The sequence below is a fragment of the Dipteris shenzhenensis genome, chromosome 12 (genome assembly GCF_047967505.1).
Source record: "Dipteris shenzhenensis isolate YYH24624 ecotype China chromosome 12, Dip_SZ_1.0, whole genome shotgun sequence".
In the NCBI taxonomy this organism is placed as follows: Eukaryota; Viridiplantae; Streptophyta; class Polypodiopsida; order Gleicheniales; family Dipteridaceae; genus Dipteris; species Dipteris shenzhenensis.
In genome coordinates this window covers 1,941,995-1,966,138 of record NC_141607.1, presented here as the reverse complement: position 1 = coordinate 1,966,138, position 24,144 = coordinate 1,941,995, and the positions used below count along the sequence as shown (strand labels likewise).

At 40.6% G+C, this 24,144-nt stretch overlaps 1 protein-coding gene across 5 annotated transcripts in view; it reads right to left on the bottom strand.

The window, feature by feature from the left end:
• The window catches only part of LOC147895670 (alpha,alpha-trehalose-phosphate synthase [UDP-forming] 1-like), a 149,546-nt gene extending 146,103 nt beyond the window's left edge, over positions 1-3,443 (bottom strand). For 4 of the 5 annotated variants that reach the window (XM_087382168.1, XM_087382173.1, XM_087382170.1 and 1 more), the window contains exon 1: positions 2,374-3,439. In XM_087382168.1, coding sequence (XP_087238294.1) covers positions 2,374-2,911 — 538 coding nt within the window. In that variant the 5' untranslated portion in view covers positions 2,912-3,439. Of the gene's footprint in view, positions 1-2,373 lie in introns of all 5 variants that reach the window. The other variant, XM_087382169.1, reaches the window with a different exon arrangement.
• Positions 3,444-24,144: the final 20,701 nt, after the last annotated feature.

Below are 24,144 nucleotides of genomic sequence, written 5' to 3'. Positions count from 1 at the left end.
ATTACAACACTTAATCATGGTTAACCTTGGGTTAAGCGTAGGTTGAGTTACGAAGATACTTTACATGCCGACAGCACTCAATTGCCGATTTCATGCCTCCATTCCCTCATCCACCCTGATGTCTTGATGACGATAACGATGATGATGATGATGATGATGAGATTGATATGTAGTCGACCAATGACATGACTATGTTGTACTTAGTACTATCATTTTGCATTGCATGCATTTTTTGCATTATGCATTGGTATGGATGCTCGTTTAGTAGCTCCACCCTCACAGTCTCATACACCCATCGGTCTTCCAAAGACTTTAATAAACTCTCTCTCTCTCTCTCTCTCTCTTGCTCGCTCACTCTCTCGTTTATGGTGCCGCCTTCTCCACTCGGAGCTGACCACTCATATCTCACTTTCTGTGTATCAATCACCACACCAGCTATGAGGAGGGCCCCCTCACCACCCACTCGTGTTCATACTCATTTTGACCGTGCTCTTGACCCCGTGTACGTGAGCCACCTGGCTTCTAAGCTTCCCGTACTACTTGGCGATGGGATGGACCTCACACATGCATCAGACACTCTTATATCGGTGATACAGGATGTTGCAGCCAGATCATTTCCCACGACACGATCTGCACGTGTTCCAAATGGGAGGATGCCCCAAAATCCATGGTTTGATGATGAGTGCAAAGAGATGAGAGCCCACCTTACACATGAGATAGCACTGGGACATGTGACTTCACTAGAGGAGCAACGGATCTCACGCCGAGTGACACGGCGTAAGAAGCGGGCTTTCCTCATGCACAGTATGGATAAGGTGATCAGTTCCTTTCGCGAAGGAGATCCTACTACGGGATGGGAACTCATTCCCATCACAGATCCCGCAGTTTGGCACACATATGCTTGCTCCCTATATGATGTCCCAAGTCAGGCGCCACCTGATATGTCCTCTATGCCTAGACCCACCACATGCCATTTGTTTACTTCGCAGAATGTACGAGCTGCCCTTCTCCGGCTTCATAACCGACGATCACCAGATCATGAGGGATTAAGCATTGAGCATTTTGCGCATAGGCAAGAGATCCTAACCCCGATATTAGCACAGCTGTTCAACCATGCCGTATGCCATGGCTTCCCACCTACTTGGAGCACCACCACCAGGTGTCAAGTGGGTCTATAAGACCAAATACTCATCCGATGGTATTGTTGATACACATAAAGCCCGTCTTGTGGCCAAAGGATACTCACAGTGACCTGGGATTGATTATGAGGACACCTTCGTCCCCACTACCAAGATGGCCACTTCTAGGACAGTATTAGCGACTGTTGCTCATGATCAATGGCCAATCTTTCAGATGGATGTCAAATCAGCCTTTCTTGATTGTGGTTTGAAGGAGGAGATCTATGTGGAACAACCTCCACGCTTTGCCAAGTTAGCACGGATGGTATACCGGTTAAAGAAAGCTCTGTAGGGCCTCAAGCAACAAGCTCCTCAAGCCTAGAGCCAAAAGATAGATGAGTCTTGCATGGAAGCCTTTTCGAAGGTCACGAGCTGATCCAAATCTATACATCTTCTGACTTCTACCCGCATAATCCTATATATGGATGACCCATACATTACAAGCAGTCACGTAGCTGGGCCAGCCAGTCGGCCAGTCTGTTCGGCTGATGCAGACTGTGCAGTTGGGTCTTGGTCGGCCCTGTTGGGTCAGCAGTTTTACTGACCAGGTCGGCCTGCCTTCGGACTGCCCTATATAAGGGGCTCGCTTGAGGCCCATTCTTGTATCCCACAGAAGCCTTCTCTTCAATGCATGCAGGACCAACATAGAGGCTATAATTCTCAGTTTATAAAGCATCCCTTGGCTGCAGTTTTGCCGTTCATAGACTGGAAGTGTGAAGCTCTCCTTTGAGCTATTTAGCCCACAGTTTGTGGAGTAGTACACTGGAGTATTCTTTGGTATCTTTCTGCTGTCTATTTCTTCTGTATTCCGTTGCATTTGAGGTTGAGTGATTCATTACCTCTCCTAACGTTGCTCTCGAGACCTTTTGCAAATCATAGACCCTTCAGGCTTTCATAGATGTTAATAACTTTACTTCTTCCTTGATACACGAACAAGATTTCCTCCTCATACCTTTTGAGTTTATCTTTATCGCAAACACCATTCAAGGAAATTTAAGCGCAGGCAAACTTCCACAAGAAATAACGAAAGGCCACTGGAAACAAGTATGTTTGATCTAGAATAAATCTCTCTCTCTCTCTCTCTCTCTCTCTCACACACACACACACACACGTGTCCTCGGACGTACAAGCCCGTTTGCAAAAGGACTTGAAAACTTGAACTCAAGAGTGTGTAGATGAAGCCTGAGAAGCTCACCTAGCAGTGCACTGACTAAGCCACCGGCGCTCATTTCAAGCGACCACACATCGCCTTTCCTCGTAGCGGAGACTGGTAAACGATTGGCAACCACCAACAAACGCTGCCCACACTTTTCATTGGAATCCCTGGCACGGTTCGATGCTTCTAACAACGACTTACCCGCATGTCCATCATTTTCGGTTATTAATATGTCTCTGCCAAGCCACCCATCTCCTCGGTCCCACCCTCCATTCGGAATAGAATGGCTAAATGCAGCCGCTTTCCTCTCTGGCTGCTTGTCGTGTTGAAACAAGCTAGGTGTCGTACTCAGTTGCCGTTGTTGCAGGAATGGAGCAACAGGAGGATTCTGGGCAAGGTGTGATGAGAGGACCTTTTCAGATATAATTTCTTCATCTGTGAGAGGCGGATGTACAGGGCTACCTAGGTCTCCAGGATTGGCCAAGGGAAATTGACGAGGTACTGTGCCGGAACTTGACTCCTCTTCTCCATATCCTTTATTTCGCTTCGGGCTCTTGACTGGCTGATGAGAAGGCATATGCTCTGCAAGTCTCTATGCTTCCGCGTCCCAAAACGCGGCGATCTGCTTGATGTATTGGGCTCGTCTAAATGTCCCAATACAATAAAGACTCGAGCAATGGAAAAGCTGTGAATGGAAACATGAGCATGAGAACTGACTACGACACGTTGAAAGCCCACAATTGCTGAAACTCATGAGGAACTGCGAGTACAAGGAAGTGGTGAGGCTGCAGATTGAGGCAACACCAATGCTGCAATGAAAAAGGGTCGAGGAAGCACGAAAGCAGAGAAGAGCGACAATGCAAGGGTGTGAAAAGGCAATCCAATGGCAAACACGAGGTGAATTTGAGGTGGGGGGGAGGAGGAGGGGAGCAGGAAGGAGGGCGGGGGGGAGAAGTGGGCGTACTGGTGGCGGTGAGGGGGGGGGGGGGGAAGGAAGGATTGAGGGGGGGGGGCGGAGGGGAAGACGAAAGGTGGCCAAAAGCTGGCGCGCAAGATCCTTCCTCACCTTGTTCTTCTTTCGTTTCCTCCTTCGGCTCGTGCGCTGTTGAGCCCTCGCCCTTTACTTTTATATATATATATATATATATATATATATATAACTATCTCCTCCAACCTTGGAGTAACGCCCCCCCCCCCCCCCCCCCTCTCTCTCTCTCTCCACTCTCTCACCTTTGGTTTCTTCCAAGACACTAGTCAACCTCTCTTTCTCTCTCCTCCTAGACAAGAGTCAACCGCACCTTACCCATTCCCTTCCATCTACAACACGTCACCATCTCCTCCCCACCCCTCCTCACCCTTACGTACGGTTCACAACCGCCTTCAGAGTCCACTCACTTCCTACAGTAGCATCTGTCATGGACCACATCTCAGAAGTAGCCTAAACCTATCAAAATGAAACGGATGATCCCATAAACTAGCTTGTGTTAGTGACATCTCAATTATCACCACACGTTCTCTTCTCTCTTCATCAATATCCTTGAAAAAGTGTCTGTATTGAAAAAAATTCGATGCAACTTTCTCAAAATTAGCCGTCTTCTCATACTCTTGTGCCCACACCTTGTCAATTGGATAGACTCTATGGCTCGCCTTTACCTATGTTATGAGTCTCAAATTCCAAAAATTCGATAACCCTACACAAGAATGTCTAGACTTGATGCAAGCTCTTTAAAAAATCAAATGTAAGAGGGGGGAAAGAGAGGAGAGAGAGAGAGAGAGAGAGAGAGTACAACTTTGAAGGGAAAAATATACCTTGGCAAAGTATAAAAGGCAAAATCTTCAAGTTTTGAAAGTGAAGCCAAATTTGAAAGCGGAAGGAAAGTGAGTATCTCTTCACCCAACTTTCAAAATTCTCCATTAAAAAGTTTTTAGATAAGAAGAGGACATATTGGATTATAAAATGTTTGATATGGGTCAAGTTATTGCTAGCAAGTTGCATGAATGGAAGAACTGACTATGAGAAAAGGCACTCACCCTTTGGTTTTTGGATTATATCGATACTATCATGCCCTATTATCGTGATTGTGGGGCGTACAAGTATCCATCTTTGGGATTTGGACGTTGCATTTGTAGAGAGGCATGTGTCATCAACCCAACTCACCATCCTTGGGTATCTAGTCTTTTTTTTTTGTTCTACTTGGTGCACTTTTCTAGTTTAATAATCAATAATATCTTGTACTAAGTCCCCATTGCTAGCACATTCTAAAAAGCAAATATTCAAATAGGCAACGGACTGCAACCACCAAAATACAATAAAGTAGTCTTCTAAAAAGAGCCGCCTATATAAAGTTGGAAGCCGGCATTATCTAGACTTGTAATGCAGGGTTAGAATTCCAAAAGGTCTCTTTTGTGATTTATAATGTTATAAAAAAGCAAGATGTCACATCGCCTTTAGTTTTCATCTAGGTTCTTAGAACATCCTTTTCGCTAAATGTGAAGCATGGTTCGATTCGCAAAATCCAAACTTGTGGTGAAACGCATTTTTGAAAACAATTAAATAAGCAAGGACTACATTAAAAGAGGTACACCAACATGGCATGGACAATCGGGAACCATTAACTCCTCGATTCCCTCCTAAACCAAATCCACACGTGCTTATGTGTGTGACACACATTCACATACGTCTATGCAAGCAGACAATTGTGCACATGTAGGCTTTCATCAACATGCTCAAGGTACCAATATAATTTCTTAAAAGTTAGCCCAATTGTGCATAAACAACTTCTTAAAAACCCTATTTGATATAATGAAATCCTTCCTATTGAGGTGAAAATTATGGATTCCATCCTCACAAACATATTTGTATTTTAGTCTCCAAGATTAGCATTACATCGGTAGAAGTTATTTCATTAGCTAGCATCAAACACAATCAGTGATTATGAAGATGTGTAAGAGATTGTGGTCCAAGAACCTTCATTTTGAACAATTAATTTTTATTATTTGATACTTCCCTAGGTTCATTGATGTGAAAAAGTTAAGATCATTATGTTCATGGCTTTTAGTAAAGGGATATGTTGCCCTTTTATGAAGGATTGGTGAATTGCACCCACCACAAAAGATGCTTCGGTATAGTAGGATTCCTCTTTAAGAGCCACAATACCTTCAACTTTTAGAACTAAAGCAAGCAAGGCTAAGTTTGTTAAAAAGAGAACAAGCATGAAAAGTGCATGTACACGCATATGCATGCGAATGTCCCCTTTACCTTTAAATCATGCCTCTTTTCTCTTTACTTTTCCCCATGCTCTCCTTTGTCTTTGAACCTTAAGGTAAGTGAATAGAGCATCTTGAAGATGATTTCCAAAGCAACCATCCCCAACCTACCACTTCTAAGACCTGCTCTATGCTAAAGGTCCAATAAAGCACCTTCTTTTGCAGTTTTCACGCATTTCAGATGATATGCTTCCATCGTGGAGGCTATATCTATTGAGGATCAAAAGCATGACAAACGTGATGAAGCTTTATGGATCAAGTTATGATGTCAAAATCTATATACATCTCAACATTCTTTGTTGGATGTGCTTTGACAAAGACATGTCATGTCATATTTATATGCAAGCACATTTTAATGTTTTTTTTTTTGCCTATGTAGATGGTTGAAATACCAATGGCGTTGAATTACTTATAGAAATGCAATGAATGTGAAAAGGGAACAATATGTGATACAGTATGGGTATTTCTATTTAGCTGTACTTAGTCTTACATCATGCATGCTTGGGTCTCAAGATGCTGATTTTCAATGTAAGATACATATGGAATAGAATCATGTTGACTGATTTCATCATTTCATCACATTTTATCATAATCTTGTTTGATACACACATGGATAGTAGGAGCTACCTGCAAGTATAGCCACATACATAGGCAAGCTATCTTAAAGACAATGTCAAACTATCGTATTACCCTTGGAACACTAGTTGAAAAGCCAAAAGGCTAGGTAATACCGCATCATCAGAACATATGGATCTTCATATCAAGGCTCTATTTTACTAGACCAAAGCATCGAGACTCTATTATTACCATACCAACTACAAAGAATTGATTCCCATCACCTCATCAAGGGTGCATTTAGCTAAAACATGCCCTTTTAGGACGTGTTTAACCTAATTTTAAAGCTCAATTTGTGAGCCTTTTCGATTGCAATTCTAAAGCAAATTTGACCACCAATTTAAGGACATCAAGGATAATGGACTTTAAGCCATGATTCAAGGTCATTTGCAGCACCAATTTAAGTCATTTACATTGTTTTCAAAACTCATTCTAGAGCTGATATGGATTTGGAAGTTAATTAGGACATCATCTTCATTGATACGTGAAAGATATAAGAAGCTATTTACACCATAAAATATAGATTGATGAGATTTATGGGGAGGAATTTAAGGTGAAATTGTCATCACCCAAGTACAATACCATCTTTGATCACTTTTAGCCTACTTTGACTCAAATTGAACTCAATCTTTATACAACACGAATTGACATCACCCATCAACATTTCAAGCTTAATAAGAAGCCTAAAAAAATAATTAAATGAAAATCAAGGGTAGTTCTCACTAAAGTCAACGTTGAAGTGAAGCTCACTATCAGAAATCATGGCATCGACATATACATAATGGTTTCTTTAATAATTATTATTGTGACACTGAATTGTTCTTGGAAATACAACAAAAGTATTTTTATAATGTAATAATATCAATTCATCTAATAAATAAAAGTGTGGAATCCAATATTATTGCCAAATTGGAATATTAAAAGCTGCAAAGCACATTTTAATCCTTTTTTGTAGGGGTTAGTATTGCATTCCAAGCTTTAAATCCTAGGGAATTACATAAACAAAAGTCTTAAAAATTAGAATAAGACTATAGTAATAAGACATGCAGCACAAATGTAACGAAGTTAATCAAGAAATAGATTGTAGAGAGAGCTAAAGTGTGGTAACATGAATTACAACAACAATAGCAATAACAAAATAATGATGGCATGTTCTTTTTTGTCCATGGTAATCCAAACGATGCAATAACAAGAGATGAAATAATGTTACTACCATTGATAACAATCAAGATGAGATATATGATCAACCAATACATCTAAAAGTGCATGCAATTCTTACGAACTAAAATGACTCAACCATTGAGAGCCATAGTGGATAGATAATGGAAAATCTATAGGCATTGTTATACCCAATGAATAATATGCCACAATTCAAAAAAAGGCAAAGATGTATGTCTAACATATAATTTGAAATCTAGATTTGATGGACATCAATGTGTGGCAATCAAGCTAAAGGCATGGACACGAAAGATTGTTCATATTCACAACATTGATATCAAATCTTCTATAGTATGAAAAGAGTATAGGTTAAGTCATTAGATCTATGGCATAAAAAGGTATCGTCACATAAATTCCAATAGCCTTGTGCAATCGATAAGATAGCTAGTAGACATTGAAATTTTTTTAAAGCATGATCGGACATCCGTCTTGCAGCCTATTTATAGAAAATAGAATAGTTTGCTAAGGCCGCCTTTGAGGCTAGAATTCCCCCCAAACCAAACTCTGGTAATGGGGTAAGCACTTTGCGCTTTCCCAATCCACCCTGTAGCTTTGAGTTGATGACCGAGTGATGATAAGTTGTTTATTTAGCAAAGCTCGGGGAAGAAAGAATTATACCCGTACCATATGAGAGAGGGAGTGAAACCATGAGACCAAAGAGAGAGAAGTCATTACTTGACCTTTTGACCCCCAAGTTTTGGAATTTATCTTGAAGGAATTCTATGGTTCCCCATGGTTATAGGGAAGCGAATATGAGGACCTCCTCTGTATCGTTCCTTAGAAGAAGAATTTACACAATAATGCCCTTCCAACAAGCAATTTTGATCGTAGGGTTAAAGGTCGGTCTCGCCAAGTTTAAAGTGAAGCCCTAAAGTGAAGCCCAACTAAAGGTTGATCTTATTGGGAACACTTGAAAGAGTAAGAGAAGTGGTAGAATTGTTGAAATAAACTTTGTGAGGATCAATTATTAAAAAATGAATCTTCACTAAATAGTAATCAAATATGTTACTATTTTATTTTTTAAATTAAAAACTAAACTTCATTAAATAGTAATCAAACATGTTTCTATTCTAATCAATGACTATTTTTAGCACACATGATTATATACAGAGAAAGATTGTAAATCGTCCCATAAATTCAAAGAATAACTATTTGCTCTTGAGGGAGGTAGAGCTAATGTGTTCTCTATCTTTAGATATAAAGATAGGGACATTGCATAATGTAAAGTTTGACATCATGCTATGATACATCTCTTGTAAAAGGTGTAACATAAAGAAAGAACATAAATTTATTGAAAGCTACAAAAATTTTACTCCATGATTTAAAAAAATCTAAATTGTTATTATACAAGAGTAGTCTACATTGATAGCTACTTGACTGAAAAAATGCAAACTGAACAATAACAAAAGGTTAAATACCATTCAAAGGATTCACTAAGCAAAAATCATGGTTTACACATTATGCATTGATGCATATCATGGATTAACATAGATGTCAAGACAATAGAATGCATAATTGTTGGCTATAGTTAACCAACAAAAGCTTCCAATTATATGACCTAGTTCATAAACAATTGTTTATATTGTTTAATGAAAATCAGAACAAATGTAATAACACACATGCAAATAAGTACTTATATTTCATCATCATCATTAGAAGAATAAGAAAATCCAAAAAGGGTGGGGAGCTTAGTATTTGAATTATTAGAGAAACCAAGGATTATGTCCATTCCATCATCATCACTAGAACAAGTAGTAGAAGAAGAAGAATAAGATCTAGTAACGTGGGGACATAACCTAGCCATGGTCTAGATTTTGGTACCTACAAGGTATTGGCATGTTTATGGATTATAAAATGAACTAAGTTTTCAATAAAAGTGGGTGTAATATTAAATCCCAAATAATCTTGAATTTTATAAATGGGATCATGGTAAAAAAGATACGGTACAAGGGACTTGGGGTTCGCTACATCACTTGTACAGGCATACACAACTTAATACGGTGAAAGTGCTCATATTGGCATTATAGCACTTGTACTTAGACCTAACCTTCTGATCTACCATTAGTATAAAAAATAAAGGTAAAAATGAGGACCCTTACAAGGTTAAGCCAAGTATTTGTCATTCATAAAGGTTTATGAAGCATTGGCTCAATATTCATGACTTCATTAAATGTTTCAAGTCCTATAACTAGACTAAAAGTTTAGGAAACCTTATGGGATACTATATCTTTGACTCTAAAAAATTGGTATATGATCTATCATGGGCTAACATTATACTCATGGTATCAAATTAGTATGTTTCACAACAACATGCTACATTATACTTCATCTTCCTAAGAGGTAGCATATTGGGCAAAGAAGCTTTTTAAAAATACACTTTGTAGGATCTTATCAAATTGCTTTTAAGTTTTATTTGTGGTATGAAAATGATTTTCCATTTTTATTTTGTTGATTATGGTAATTAGTAAGATGGTTGGTGGCTTGAGTAGAAATGATGAGTTGGATAACAAGGAAAGGAGATGATGAAGATTTTATCGATTGATGTGCCGATTGAGTGGAATGACCATGGGCTAATATTTTTAAAGAGTGTGAGGATCCCAATCAAGCACTGTCGCATAGATTGTCCTATCCATGCACCACATTTTTGTATTTGTATTATAATTCTAAGCCATGGGCCAAAATATTGATGAAGTGTATAAAGCTCATGGAGCTATGTTTAGAATCCCTCCAATTGTGGGGATAATTCCAAATGTAACTATAATTGTATTTGTTTTTCAATGAAATATTAGAAATACTCCAAATGCGGAAGGGGTGGATTGTTGCATTTCATGTTCTTATTTTCCAATTTTCATCATTCTCTTTGTATTTTTTGTTCATGGTCTTATTGCTAGTGAATTCCATGGCAATGCAAATCTTTGTTTCCATTTCAGTGGTATCAAAACAAGGCTATGCACTAGGCCTATTGGGAGAAGCTTGGAGATCTTGATTGCTAGAGATTAGTTTTCTTGATATCTAGGAGCTCTTTTGGAACAAAGAGGCTTATCAACTATGCAATCGAGCATAAAGTAAGACTATTTACTGATGTTTAGTATAGCTTGCAAAAGCAAGCACGAAGGGAATATGGCAAATGAAGCTGGATATTTTATGTTACACAACTACATACTCGTGGAGTAGATGACAAGTCGCATGGGAATGGATGATGAGATCATTTAATAATTGCACCGATGGTCAAATCTTACAATTGCTCAGCACAAGAGAATCAAAAGAGGAAGATAAGTGCAAAGCTAAGAAGTCTATATTCTAGAGTCTAGTTATTTCACTACAAGCAAAAAGGCCAAAAGCCAAACATCACAAGGCAATCGTATATCTTGGCAAAATATTCAAGGCTTTGCGATGCTATAGAAGCATCTATTGTAGACCTAATATCATCGTAATTAAAGGTCTAAGAAGAGCGCAAAAGAGTAGTAGATCCAATACTATGCAAGACACTATGAATTATATAGTATACTCAAAGTGATAGGAAGCGTGCGCTAAGATTTTATAATTCCTAATCTCTTGCGTAAATTGCCTTTAAGATTCTTCTAGAAAATAAAAACATTTGGGTATACTATACTTTTTGTTACTAAATTGTAATTTGTACTCATCATCAAATACTCAAAGGAGTATAATATGCACACATTTTATAATTCCCCACGCATCTAAAGTAATAAGGTGAATGTGGATCTCTTGTACCTATTATCCACAAATGGGTTTTTGCCATGTGGAAGGTTGGAGGATAAGAGCTTAGGAAATATTGCCACATCCCACTCTTGGACTCTTGGACTATTACTATATCTTGGATTAGCAACGTTGGACTATCACTACATCTTGGATTACTAATGTTGCACTCTTGGAATTTTATGGACCCATGAAATACCACAAGCTCTTGGACTACCACCGTTGGACACTTAGGCTACTATGGGCTCTTTTATTAATACCCTTGAGCTCTTAGACTACCACCAGCTCTTCAACTTGGGCTCATGGACTACCAGAAGCTCCTGGATTACTAGAAGCTCTTAGACTACTAGAAGCTCTTGGACTACCACCCTTTATTGTTAGCCTACCATGGTCTCTTGGACTCTTAGAGTAACATCGGCTCTTAGACTGCCGCCACCTTAGACTCTTGGACTACCATCCTTGGATTCTTGGACTACCACCCTTGGACTCTTCGACTACCCCCCCCCCCAACACACAGATACACGCTGTATGCATACAAAACAAACATATACAACATGTACACATGCATACAAAGAAACACATATGAGTGCGTGTGTGCACACACACATATTTTCTTGATCAATTGTTGACTAGGGATGCACACACTTGGTATGAGAAAAAAGTGAGAATAAGCCCTTGTATTCTCTAAGTAATTATTGTGCTTATTTTTTTTCATCCTTCCTCCTCTACCTTGTTCTCACTCAACCTGATTTTTCTTGAAAATTGACCACTGGGATGTACTTCCAAGGTAGTAGTTATGGAAACTGTGCATCTCCATATTAAAAATACCACATCCCAGCATTGTAGGGTAATATTTTAAGGCTTTCCCATGGTTTCTGCCTATGATGGTTACTCCTTGGTACCCTACCTTGGGAAACAAGCCCCCTTATTGTTCCAACAATCACCAAGGGTGGGTGTCAAAGTGCCTTCATTAATTAATATCAGACGTGATCAATAATTATACAGACATCAAACATTTAGGGGTCCAACAGACTTCATTTTGAATAATTAATTTTCTAATATTTGATACTCCCCTATGTTTATGGGTGTGAAAAAGTTAATATTGTTACATTTATACGTTTTAAGAAAGGGGTATCTTGACCTTTTATGAAAGAAAAATGAATGTGCACCCACCACAAAAGATGCTTTGGTATAGTAGGATTCCTCTTTCAAGGCCATAGTATCATCAACTTTTAGAAGCATGCAAGGCTAAGTTAAACAAAAAGAGAACACGATAAGCCAAACACCACACTAGGCGAGGTGAGGCTTACAAAGATCGCACTTGAGGTGTTGTTGCATAGGCGTGGACATTGGATGATGAGATAATCTCAATCATTGCACCGATGGCATAATCTTTCACCATATCCTCAAATTTTAGAATTGAAGCATGTAAGGCTAAGTTTAAAAAGAAGAAGAAGAAGAAAGGCGACGAAAGTGAGTACTATTGTACCCCATCCAAGAAAGATAAATTCAAGTCGAAGCTCAAGAAAGCTTTGCAAGAATTGGGTATCCAAGGAAAACCTGGAACTAATGATAAATGCTGCAACAAATGTTATTGAGATGGATACATAAAAGATAATTATGAAACCAAGCTGTGATGCATAATCAAAGTTTGGGCATGATCAAAATGAGTGTTGGTATGCCAAGAAATACATGATAGATGTTAACTAGGTGGCATAGGAAACAAAGCCCAAGGTTGAGAATTCACTAAGGCCTGAGAGCAAGGCTGAGGAAAAAGAAAGGGAAAAGTAGCAGTGGCCAACACCAAGGACCAATGTAGATTAGGTGCTAGCTCTATAGAGAACATGGTCATACTAAGGCAGAATGCAAATTCTAGTTGGAGCACATCAAGCTACTCTTAAGCAATGCAAAAAGATGGTAGATTGCTCCCATTGTTGAGCAATCCTTATGGAGGTGGATGATTAGTTGATGCCAATGTTGTCACTCTGTCTCACGGACCTCTGGCCAATTCTGAGAGGGGACCTCCTCTGATGACCAAGGACATTAATTGGAAAGAGTAATTATATGTTGCCTCCAAGATGGCAAATGAATTGAAGGGCAAATGCCCTATCGTTAATCTACCGTTTGAGCAAAACCTAGCTTTGTAATTGACCAAGCTAGACAGAGCTTTGAAAAGTAAGACCGATCAGAATGCAATACACAACCAATTTGTGGATAGATGGTTGCTCCTTGCTTGTTGAGTTGGCTCCTTGCCATCTCCTTCCCCCCCATGTGCTCCCTTCTCCCTGCCTTCTTCTTCCCCCCCGTGTGCTCCCTTCTCCTTGTCTTTTCCCTGCCTTCTCCTTCCTGCCGTGTGGTCTCCTTCCCTATGTGCTCCCTTCTCCCCATTTTCTCCTTCCCCTTATGCCATCTCCTTGTCCCCGTCCTCTCTTCTACCCATATTTCCTTATCTCCTCGTGCCATCTCCTTGTCCTTGTCCTCTCTTCTACCCATATTTCTCCTTCCTTCCTTCCCAACCTCCCCACATTCTCCTTTGTGCTTCTTCTATTATCCCCCCTCGTGCCTTCTTGCATGATGTCACCCCTATCCCACCCTTTATTTTTACTTATGTGACTATCTCATTAGCCGATTGGTTGTTGTGCCATAGTTGGATGAAGGCCATCCTTTAGCCACCTGGATTTTTTGCACTCTTTTGGCACCTTATACAGCCATTTTTAGCTAGGTGGCTTGGTTAGCGAGCTTGGCTAGTGATTCTAGTGCAGCTCGCAGTAGTTGGAGGTTGTTCAAAGTGTCTCTTTGTAGCCTGTGTAGGCGGTTTAGGTTTCTAGCACACTGGGTGCTGAGTTATGGCTCAGCTTCTACCCTTATAGCCTTGGGTTTTCTCTCTAAATCTCATTGGCCCTTCTCTTGACTTGTGGTTCATTGGTTGGCCTTGGAACACCCTTTGGGGTGTAGCCTTGTTTGTTTTGGCTCCCTCTATGGTTTCTTTTGAAGGATACTTTTTGGGAGATTCCCTCAAGCTCTTGTGATTTTAGGTTCTCAAAGGCTCTCTTTTGGTGGTGGTGTTAGAGGCTTGAGCATTCTTCCTTGGCCATAGGCTCCTCTAGCCTTACTAGCCGATTTTTTGGAGAACTATTCTCCCTCCTTTCAGCTCTTTCCTTTTTCACCCTTCCTTTCCTTTTTTGGTAGCAAAGAGTTTGTGTTTTTACTTTCTAGGGTTTGAGTCTTAGCAGTGACCCTTGATGGCAAGAGGATCTCAAATGGGAGTCCCAGATGCCCTGGGTAGAGACCTAGGGGGTCCCTTGGAACAAGGTGGAGCACAAGAAGCCTCCTAGCAAGTAGGTTCTAAAGAATCAAAGGCGGTGTGCTAGACTTCATGAGCACATGTGGACAAAGTGTGGAACTGCTTCCCAATCTTATCTATAGGGGGTTTCTTAGACTACACGTAGACTTTGGAGGAGGAGAAATTCTTTGATGTAGACCCCCGGGCCTGATGACAAAAGTCTAAAGCACCCTAGCACTAGTACTGTAGTAGGTCTTTGGAGGGGGATGAGCATTTTCCGAGCGAAATCTTCCGAGCGTCCGAGCGAAGGAAAAAAAAAGCTTCCAACTATGCAAAAATATGACAAAAATGGATCAGAAGAAAACATAGTTTCACTTAGAAATATGAAAAGTATTATAGGAATGCCTATTTTATACACGAATATTTATGTGAATCTTTGGGAATGGTGAGAACATAATGGGATGGCTTTTGAAGAAACCCACATGTAGAGTAGACTTCTCTATAAAAATTTCCTTATGATCCTTCTTACAACTTTTTACTTAATAGGGGGTGACATTGAAAAACCTCTCTCACCTTATCTTCATGAAAGGGTTTCTCCAAAGAAAACTCATTGAAGCAAGCCATCAAGGTAGTTTCGCCAGCGAAACCCCTTTGAACAAGGTCTTTCAAGGTAGTTTCGCTGGCGAAACTACCTTGGACAGCACTTTTAAAAGTGACATAACTTTCACATCCAATGTCCAAATATAGTCATTCAGCCACTCAAATTGATCGGAAAACCCCATTTGAGCACATCTATGAAGTTATATTTTGGAAAACCTTGCATATATAGTATTAAATATTACATGTATTTTATGAGGGTGATATATAAGCCCAAGTTAATACTTATTTACAGTAATTTAAACTTCTGTAGAAACATGTCCATAAATATATTGTTATTAATACGATAAAAACACTTGAAAGATATTGCCATATGATGTTTAATAAGTAATTAATTTATGTATAATATTATTATGTTGAGAGTGATTATGAGGGACGTTTCTTAAATGAATTAATTTTCAATACTTTTTTAAGGTAATAACAAGGGTACAAAGGGATGTCTATGAATAAGAAGATTTATGTTATGTAAAAATGAATGAGTGACTAGTTTGTATATTTTTATGATAAAGGGATCTAGTTCTAATGAAAATAAAAGTGTAAAAACCATGTTTCCTAAAGAAATACTATTTTTAAAATCTCTTGAAAAACACGCTCGTATAAACTTGCTCATAGGTTTTTGCTCGTAAAATTGACGCATCCATCTTTGGAGGTCCCTTAGCCTCAGTGGAGGTTGTCCCCTCCTCCTTCTCCCTGACTATTGAGTCTTCCCTCCCTCTCACTAGCTCCCTCCCTGTTCCTCACACCTTGACTCCATCCTCCTCCTTGCCTTTCCTACCCCTTAACTATAGCTGCCCTGATTATTTGCCCTCTCTCCACCCTTGCTCCACCTCCTTCTTCCCCCTCTCCCACATGTAGTAGATTCAATCGCTTCTCAATCACTTCTTCCTCTTCCTCCCTCCCCCTAGACCTAGAACCCTCAGGCAAGGGTGGGGCTGAGTCCTCCCCTTCCCCTTAGTTATGGCCTCTGCCTCCTAGCAACAATCCTCTCACTCCCTCCCTTAGGACTCTACCGACTTGAAGACTTCTGAGTCAAGCTATTGGTTATCCTAGATTCTATGTCAAGGCCTCTCCCTTAGGAAACCCTTGCCTAAGGAGAGATTGGTCAGTGAAACTATCTTGAGATCCCAAATGAGTATCCTATTCCACACGAGATGACATTCATCATGATCCTACAGCTCCGTAAAGGGGGATCCATCAGAGTGGGGGGATCTTGTACTCACCCCTTCTGGGGTTCCAACTCCACCTCCATAGGAGAGGAGAAGTGGCCCCCCATCTTATTTGACTACAAGATGAAAGATAATATGTTTTACATGATGGTGGAGTGGATGGGTCCCCAGGGGTATATATTTGGCTTATGCATGGTGATTCAATTACTTTTCAACTTGGATTCTCTCTAGATAGTCCTAGCATAGGCATGGCAATGGAGGTGATTTGCTTGGGGCTAGAGGTGTAGTTTACACAAGTCACACACTAGACACTCTACCACTGTGTGGCCATGCTTCTTACAATAGAGACCCATTATCCCATAATAGAGACCCATTATCCCATGCTTCTTCCTCATGACTTGGACTATCGTGAGTTGGAATGTGTACGGGCTCCATGACCATGCATGGTAGCAACCACAACGTCTAATTATTTGTAGGGACTTATGTTAGATATGCTCAATGCCCCACCCTCCTGGTAATCACGAGTGGTCCAAAGTGCTAAAGTTGTAAGGCCCCCATATGAGGAGAAGCCATGTGTGAGCCCGGGACACTGGATGAATCCTGACTTGCATGTCAGATGAGGTCTATCAATGAGACCGTTGATGGTAGAAAAGGTGATCTATGTGAGTCTAGCCTATCGGCTAGACAGGGTAGGTAAGATGGTAACACAACGAGGCACATTGTCTTGATTGTGTGGGAGCCCCTTGCTCTTGATGGGGTTTGGGGGCTAGCTAGCCCCCAGCTGGGGGGTCCTAGGGGGGCCAATGACCCCCCTGGTGGGGGTTCGGTGATGAGAGCCCCCAAGGTAAAATATAGGGAATATTCCCTATATATTCCATGGATGACTAGTCGGCTCCACCGACTACATTGATCCGACTACCACCCTCATAGCTATAAAGAGGCGACCTTCCCAATCCATTGTATCAAATCACATCAGATCTTCCAACTAGTAACTCTTCACCTAGTATCTGTCTAGATCGTGATCTAAGCTCCACTGTGGGAGTGCAGGGGTGGATGGAGCCATCATCTGTACTACATCAGTATTGAAGGAAAAGTTTGTTCCTCTCTAGTTTGATGTGTACTCTCTATTCTTTTTTCAGTTTTTGTTCCACTACGCTGTGTAATTTAACATGGTATTAGAGCCCAGGCGGCTCTAAGATCGAAGAGTAGAAGAGAGGCGAGGGCTTCAATAGCATATGGAGTGATGGCATTAGGAAGCGGCTCAGCAATTGGAAGTGGCTCGAGTTCAGCAGCTGCACCAACAATCCAAGCGTTGAGGATTCGCCCACCAGCCTTCACTGAAGACAAGCTAAATGGTACGAACTACACTCTATGGAAGTTTAAAATTATTGCTATTCTGGATTCATATGAGCTTCTAGAGATAGTACTGGGGACTGACTTGGAACCACAAGAAACCCCCGACCCAGCAAATTTGGGGAGAATGATACCTCCTAATGTCGACCTTCTATGAGCTTGGAAACGAGGAAGGAAGATGCTCTGTGTGCCCTGGTTACAAGTACTACTGATAGTGTTTTGACCTTGATTCAACATACATCTAAGGCAACTGTGGCCTGGAACATATTGAAGAGTCAGTATGAGACGCAGAATCAGAGAAGGATCCAAAACCTGGAGAATCAGCTCGTAGCTAAGAAGTTTAATGAAGGAGAGACAGCGGAGGCATTCATAACCCGAATCCAAAATCTGTGTGACCAGATGGTTGGTGCTGGGATACAAAAGACTAGCGAAGAGCTAGCTCGACGGAGTCTCCGGATATGTCCACCAAGGTTTGATGGATTGGTAACAGCACTTAACACTAAGGTGAGACCCCAACCATTGACATTTGAGGAGTTCTGTGCATTACTCATGGAGGAGGAATTGAGGCTTAAAGCTGGAGATGGAGGTGGCAATGGAGATGCTGCGTTCTCTACCACGATGAAAGGCAAAGGTGGTTCCTCCACCAAAGGTGAGTCCTCTACTAGTGGTGACAAAAAGAAGAAGGGCAGCAAGAAGAAGTTTCAAGGAGAATGCTTCTACTGCAAGAAGAAGGGCCATGTGATTGCATATTTTCAGGTCAAGAAAGCAGATGAAAAGAATGGTACCCTAAGGAACTCAGATAAGGGAAAAGAGATAGCTAACACAGCGGAAGTAGAGTTGGATCTATTTCTGGCCATTGAGGAAGAATGTTCCTCAGTTCAAGAAGCTTCAATCACTGATTCATGGGTGTTGGATGGTGGTGCCTTCTATCACATGACCTGCAAGAAGGGTCTATATTGTTCCATGTAGCCTCTACAGGAAGCCATCACCGTGATGGTTGGAAATAATGCAAAATGCCCTGTTGAGGATACAGGTATGGTTTCATTTGTTTCTATAAATGGAGATATTAAGAAACTATCTAATGTGCTATATGTTCCACAAATCAAGAGAAATTTGCTATCAGTTGCTTCCATAACTGACCTTGACCATGAGGTGAGGTTCAACAAGACAGGAGCAAAAATTTTGGATAGTGCTTGCAATCTTGTTGGCACAAAAGTATGGAGGAACAACCTGTATGAGCTAAGTGCTCTTATAGCCACCGCTGGAGTGGGTACAAGAAGACTTTGGAACGAAAGATTCGGCCACATCAGATTTGCACTACTAAAGGAGATGCAGAAGCAAGGTATGGTTGCTCACTTACCTACAGTAGCTGAAATCAAAGAACCGTGTGAAGCTTGCATGATGGGCAAGCAACAGAGAAAGTCATTCCCACAAGAAAGCAAGAATAGAGCAAATGCTCCTCTAAAGTTGGTGCATGTTGACTTGTGCGGTAAGATGCCTACGCAAGCCTTGGGGGGATCTTCCTATTTTTTATTTAAGGAAGATGTGGGTGTACTTTCTTTGCGAAAAGGCTCAAGCTTTTTGTAAATTGAAGAATGGCTACAACTTGTTGTGAATGAAACAGGGAGAAAAGTGAAGAAAATCAGATCGGATGGTGGCGGTGAGTTTGGAGATTTTTGCAAGAGCGAAGGGATCAAGCAAACAAATGACAACATCACATGTCTCAACAAAATTCTGTTGTTGAACGCCGAATGCAAACCAGCGTGGAGATGGGGTGGTGTATATTGAAAGGTGCTGGACTGCCAAACCACTTTTGGGCTTAGGCTGTCAATACTATGGTTTACATCCTTAATCGTAGCTATACAAAGGCACTATAAGGTAAAACACCACATGAGGCTTACAGCGATAAGAAGCCATCTGTCTCCCACTTTAGAATGTTTGGGTGTGAATGCTATGTGCATGGACTAGAGACTAAGAGAGAAACAAGCTACAACCAAAAAGCACCAAATGTATCTTCTTAGGCTATTGTGATGAGAAGAAAGCTTATAAGTTGTATGACTGAGAGGCAAAGAAGATCATAGCAAGCCACGATGTGGTGTTCAGGGAGCAGCCACGTGCAGTGGAGGCAGAGAAGGGCTCTTCCACTTTATCATCAAGCGAAGAGGTAATTCACTATGGACCTATCCCAAGAGCTATAAAGGAGGAGGAAATATCAGATGATGAAGGTATAAGTCACCAACCTGTTGTTACACCACCGGAAAAGCCATTACCGCGATGGGTAAGGCAGCTCTATGACCATGATAACTAGATGCCTATGTCTGTTGAGCAGCATGCAGATGGACCAAGGTGGTCTCAGAGAATCAAGGAGCAAAGGAGGGCTTTTGCTTACATAGTCAATATGGCCTTGATGGCTGAGATTATTGCAGAAGTAAAGGAGCCTGCGAGTTTGGAGGAAGCACTTGCAGACTGAGATTGGAAAAATGTTATGCAAGTAGAATATGACAGCATTATGAAGAATAAAACTTGGGAGCTGGTAGATCAACCACCTAACAGAAGGGTTATTGGCACTAAGTGGGTTTGGAAGGTAAAGTACAAGGCCGATGGGACTTTGGAAAAGTATAAAGCCAGATTGGTTGCACAAGGATTTTTGCAAGTTGAAGGGTTTGATTTTCAGGAATCTTTTGCTCCGACTGCCAGAATGATCACTATTTGCACAGTACTATCGGTGGCTGCTCATAAAAAGTGGTTAATTTATCAAATGGATGTTAAATTAGCATTCTTGAATGGTGACCTCAAGGAGGAGGTGTACGTGGCTCAGCCACCAGGGTTTGAGGCCCCCCATTCTAAGAACAAGGTATGCAAGCTGAAAAAGGCTTTGTACGGTTTGAAACAGGCCCCAAGAGCATGGTACTAACGGATATACAAATTCTTTCATAAATTAAACTTCAAAAGATGTGCCTCAGATGCTAACTTGTAGTGTACAGGAAAGGTGGAAAATTTGCTATTATTGTTATATATGTGGATGAACTCCTTATTACAGGTGACTATGAAGACATGATCCAGTAGACTAGAAAGGCATTGAGCACTGAGTTTGAGATGATAGGCTTAGGCTTGATGCACTAATGTTTAGGGATTGAAGTCTGGCAAGAGCCAGGCAAGATCTTCATCTCTCAGCAGAAATATGCAAGGGAGATCTTGAAGGCATTTGGTATGTTTGAGTGCAAGGAGATAGCTACACCTATGGAGGTAAATGCGAGCCTATCTATGGAGGATGCCTCACCACCAGCAGACATTGGGAGGTACAAGAAGTTGGTCGGTAGTCTTATCTATCTGTGCAACACCAGACCAGACATCAGTTTTGTTGTTGGTGTTTTGATCAAGTTCTCCAATAAGCCCTGAGAGAATCATTGGAATGTAGGGATGCAGGTCCTCAAGTATGTGAAGGGCACTCTTGATTATGGCATCACCTATGGTACGGGCACTTCCTTGGCTGGTCATTATGACTCAAATTTGGCTGGAGATGTTGATTCCAGGAAATGGAAATCAACATAGTCCATACCTTTGATGCATCTGACAAATGCCTCACTTGGGAAAACCATGTCCTCTTAAGGCATGTTGTAACACATCCATTTTTTTGGCATTCATCTCATCATAGGCATCCTTTTGTGCTTATAGGGCATTCTGTGCTAGAGATGGTTCCCCTCTGGTTCTATCAACAAGCACCCACAACTTTCAATTGATAAAGAGATTCTTGATTCTACATTTCCAAATTTCCATCGAACACTAGGGTGTGTGACACACAAAGTTCTTCCTTTGATGTGATTCTCCTGATGAGTCAAGCATTAACAATTGGATTTTAAATTCTACTACCCACCAAGTTGCAAATTTAGCAATACATAATAAAGAGCCAAATGTTCTCTTCATTCTAGTTTTAAAAGCTCTAAATTTAGCATTTTTCATCAAAAATTTAAGCTCTTCTAAAGTTCGATATGCTATGCAAGAAAATGGTGTAAAAGAAAGTGACTTGGGGTGTTATGGAGCTCCCCCAAATAAAAATTGGCTTTCTTTTGTACAAAATGCAAAACACACTTTCTAGTGCACTACGGAGTGTAAAAGAGCACTTGGAAGGGATAAGGGCCTTGGAAAATACCTTGGAGAGGACTTTGAAGGAAGGTACAATAGAAAGTGATATGGAGGTTGGAGAATTTCCAAATGCCCAAATCACATTCTATTGTACAAATTTTAAATAGCTTGTGAAAAGGACACTTGGAAGGGAGAGAAGTACCTTAGGATGATAGAGAAGGTAGGGTAGCTTAGGTGCCTTAAATTTTAGGGTAACGTCTAATTTTCAAAAGCAAACCTTGTCCCTCTTGCTTTTCACAATCATGTCATGCGTCTTGTCATTCAGCTGCCTCTACCTCTACTCTTCCCTCACTCTTCCTTCAAGCTCTCTATTCCTTCTCTTTGGCTCATGGATTCTTTAAGATTCCAAGGCTCTATACTCTTCTAGTGCTTGCATGATGGCTCTATGTAGGTGGCTCCAGTACTAAAGCTCATTTGAGAGTTTCTCCTCTTACTCCACATGGTTCTATGCTAGCTGGAAGTGGTTTGTAGCTCTTTGTGATCCCTTGAGATGTATATGCTCACAACCTTCTGCTTTGCGAGTTGACTCTCCTTATTATAGCTTGACTATTTGTGCAGCTCGACCTCCTCTTCTAATCAATTCATGGGCTGACTACCTTTTGCTAAGTTGTAGCTCTTGCTCTCTTGCAAACATGTAGTTCATCAACTCACCGCACCCTCACACTTCTTCAAGGCTCTTGCATATCCACACACTACTCATCAATGTAGCTTGGCACCTCTCCATGGTAGCTCCTCTAGTAGTTCGTTGTCTCCTCTTGGGATTTTTTGAGCTTTAGAGCCCTTTACTTGTTGTAGGTCTTTGTGTAGGCCTCTATGCCTACCATGATTGCTTATGCTTGCAATTCACCACCATTTAAATGCCTCTTTGTAGCTCTTGGCCACTTCCACTTGCAATTGTTCATTGTAGACCTACAAGCTTACTCAATAATATCTTGCTCATTGGCCACCGTTTCAGCCTTCTTCATGGGCAATTGGTTTTGCAAGCTTGATTGCCTATTCTTTTCATCCTACTGCATCATAGCCTATCTAAGTTCCTTGTTTGTGGTCGTTCAAACATAGCATTCCACACATGCCAACTTGTGGTTTGTACATATTTCTCTAGATCTTTGGGGCTCTTTTTATTTGTGGTCACTTGTTTGCTTTCTCTAAGCTCCCTTTATTGGATGCAGCTCCTTCTATTTTATTTAAGGGAATTTATTTGAGCGTTCTCTAAGCTCCCTTTATTGGATGCAGCTCCTTCTTTTCCTGAAGTGAGCTCTTTGTGTGAAACACATTCCTTGACACACAGTCCTCTCCCCCAATAGTGGGGCTTTACTCAGTTCAAAAATATAACAATTACTAACACAAATCATAATGCCATACACACAATCTATTGAAGTATATGGGTCATTGGGCTCATCGTATTCCATGTACATATGGTTTTACATTTGTCACACATTTTGTATATGTGGGCAGATGGAGAGGAGGATAGAGGACTCTAGAAGGGCTCCTAAGTCCTTGTGTGAATAGTCCTTATGGACTCAAGGCAACCCACTTAGGATTCAATATACATTGTATCATATTAATCTTTTTGATATAATGATAAAGTGTACATTTTTGGTATGATAGAGTGTACATTTCATATATCCAATTATGTCTTTTCTTTGTCATCCTCTTTGATGTTTGCATTGAGCATTGGACTATGTGTCCTCTTTCACATGGTATCAAATCAGTTAAGGTCGTGCCAAGTAGGTGAGGGTTCTAACTAGGTTTTGTGCAATTAAGTGCATCAATATTCACCTTAATGACATTTGTGTACATTGTTGAGTGGAAAATACTCATGTGTTTTATGGGATACTTCCATATCTAGAAATCCAAATAAATAAACTCTTCATGGGAAAAAACTTACAAACACTTATGGATATTAAAGTGCTTGGACTAGCATAGAAAACCATGGATGTGGATTGGCTATCAAGTTTAATGAAATGCGAAGACTATTGATCCAAGAAGGGGATTAAAGAAAATGATTAGGTAAAGGCTGTGTTAAAGATGCATTAGTGGCAACGATGCTGAGAGGATCAAAGGAAATGATTAGGAGAAGGTTGTTATAGGTGTATTAGTGGCAATGATGCTCTATATGTGGTTCAAAGACAAGTACCCCTAGAATAATTCATAGCATGGTGGAAATTCATGGGTGAAAGCATGATAGAGCAACGGAAGGCCCACGAGTTGTAAACCAAAGTTAATAAAAATAATAGTCTCATGCCAAATAGAAATTGTTTGTATAAAGAACAAGGTGAAGTGCTATAGCTACACAATGCTAAAAATTTCACCAACAAGCCCAAGCTGGGCAAGACAACATGGAAAAGAAGCAATTCCACACAAATACTTGCAGATATAGATAATTAGAGT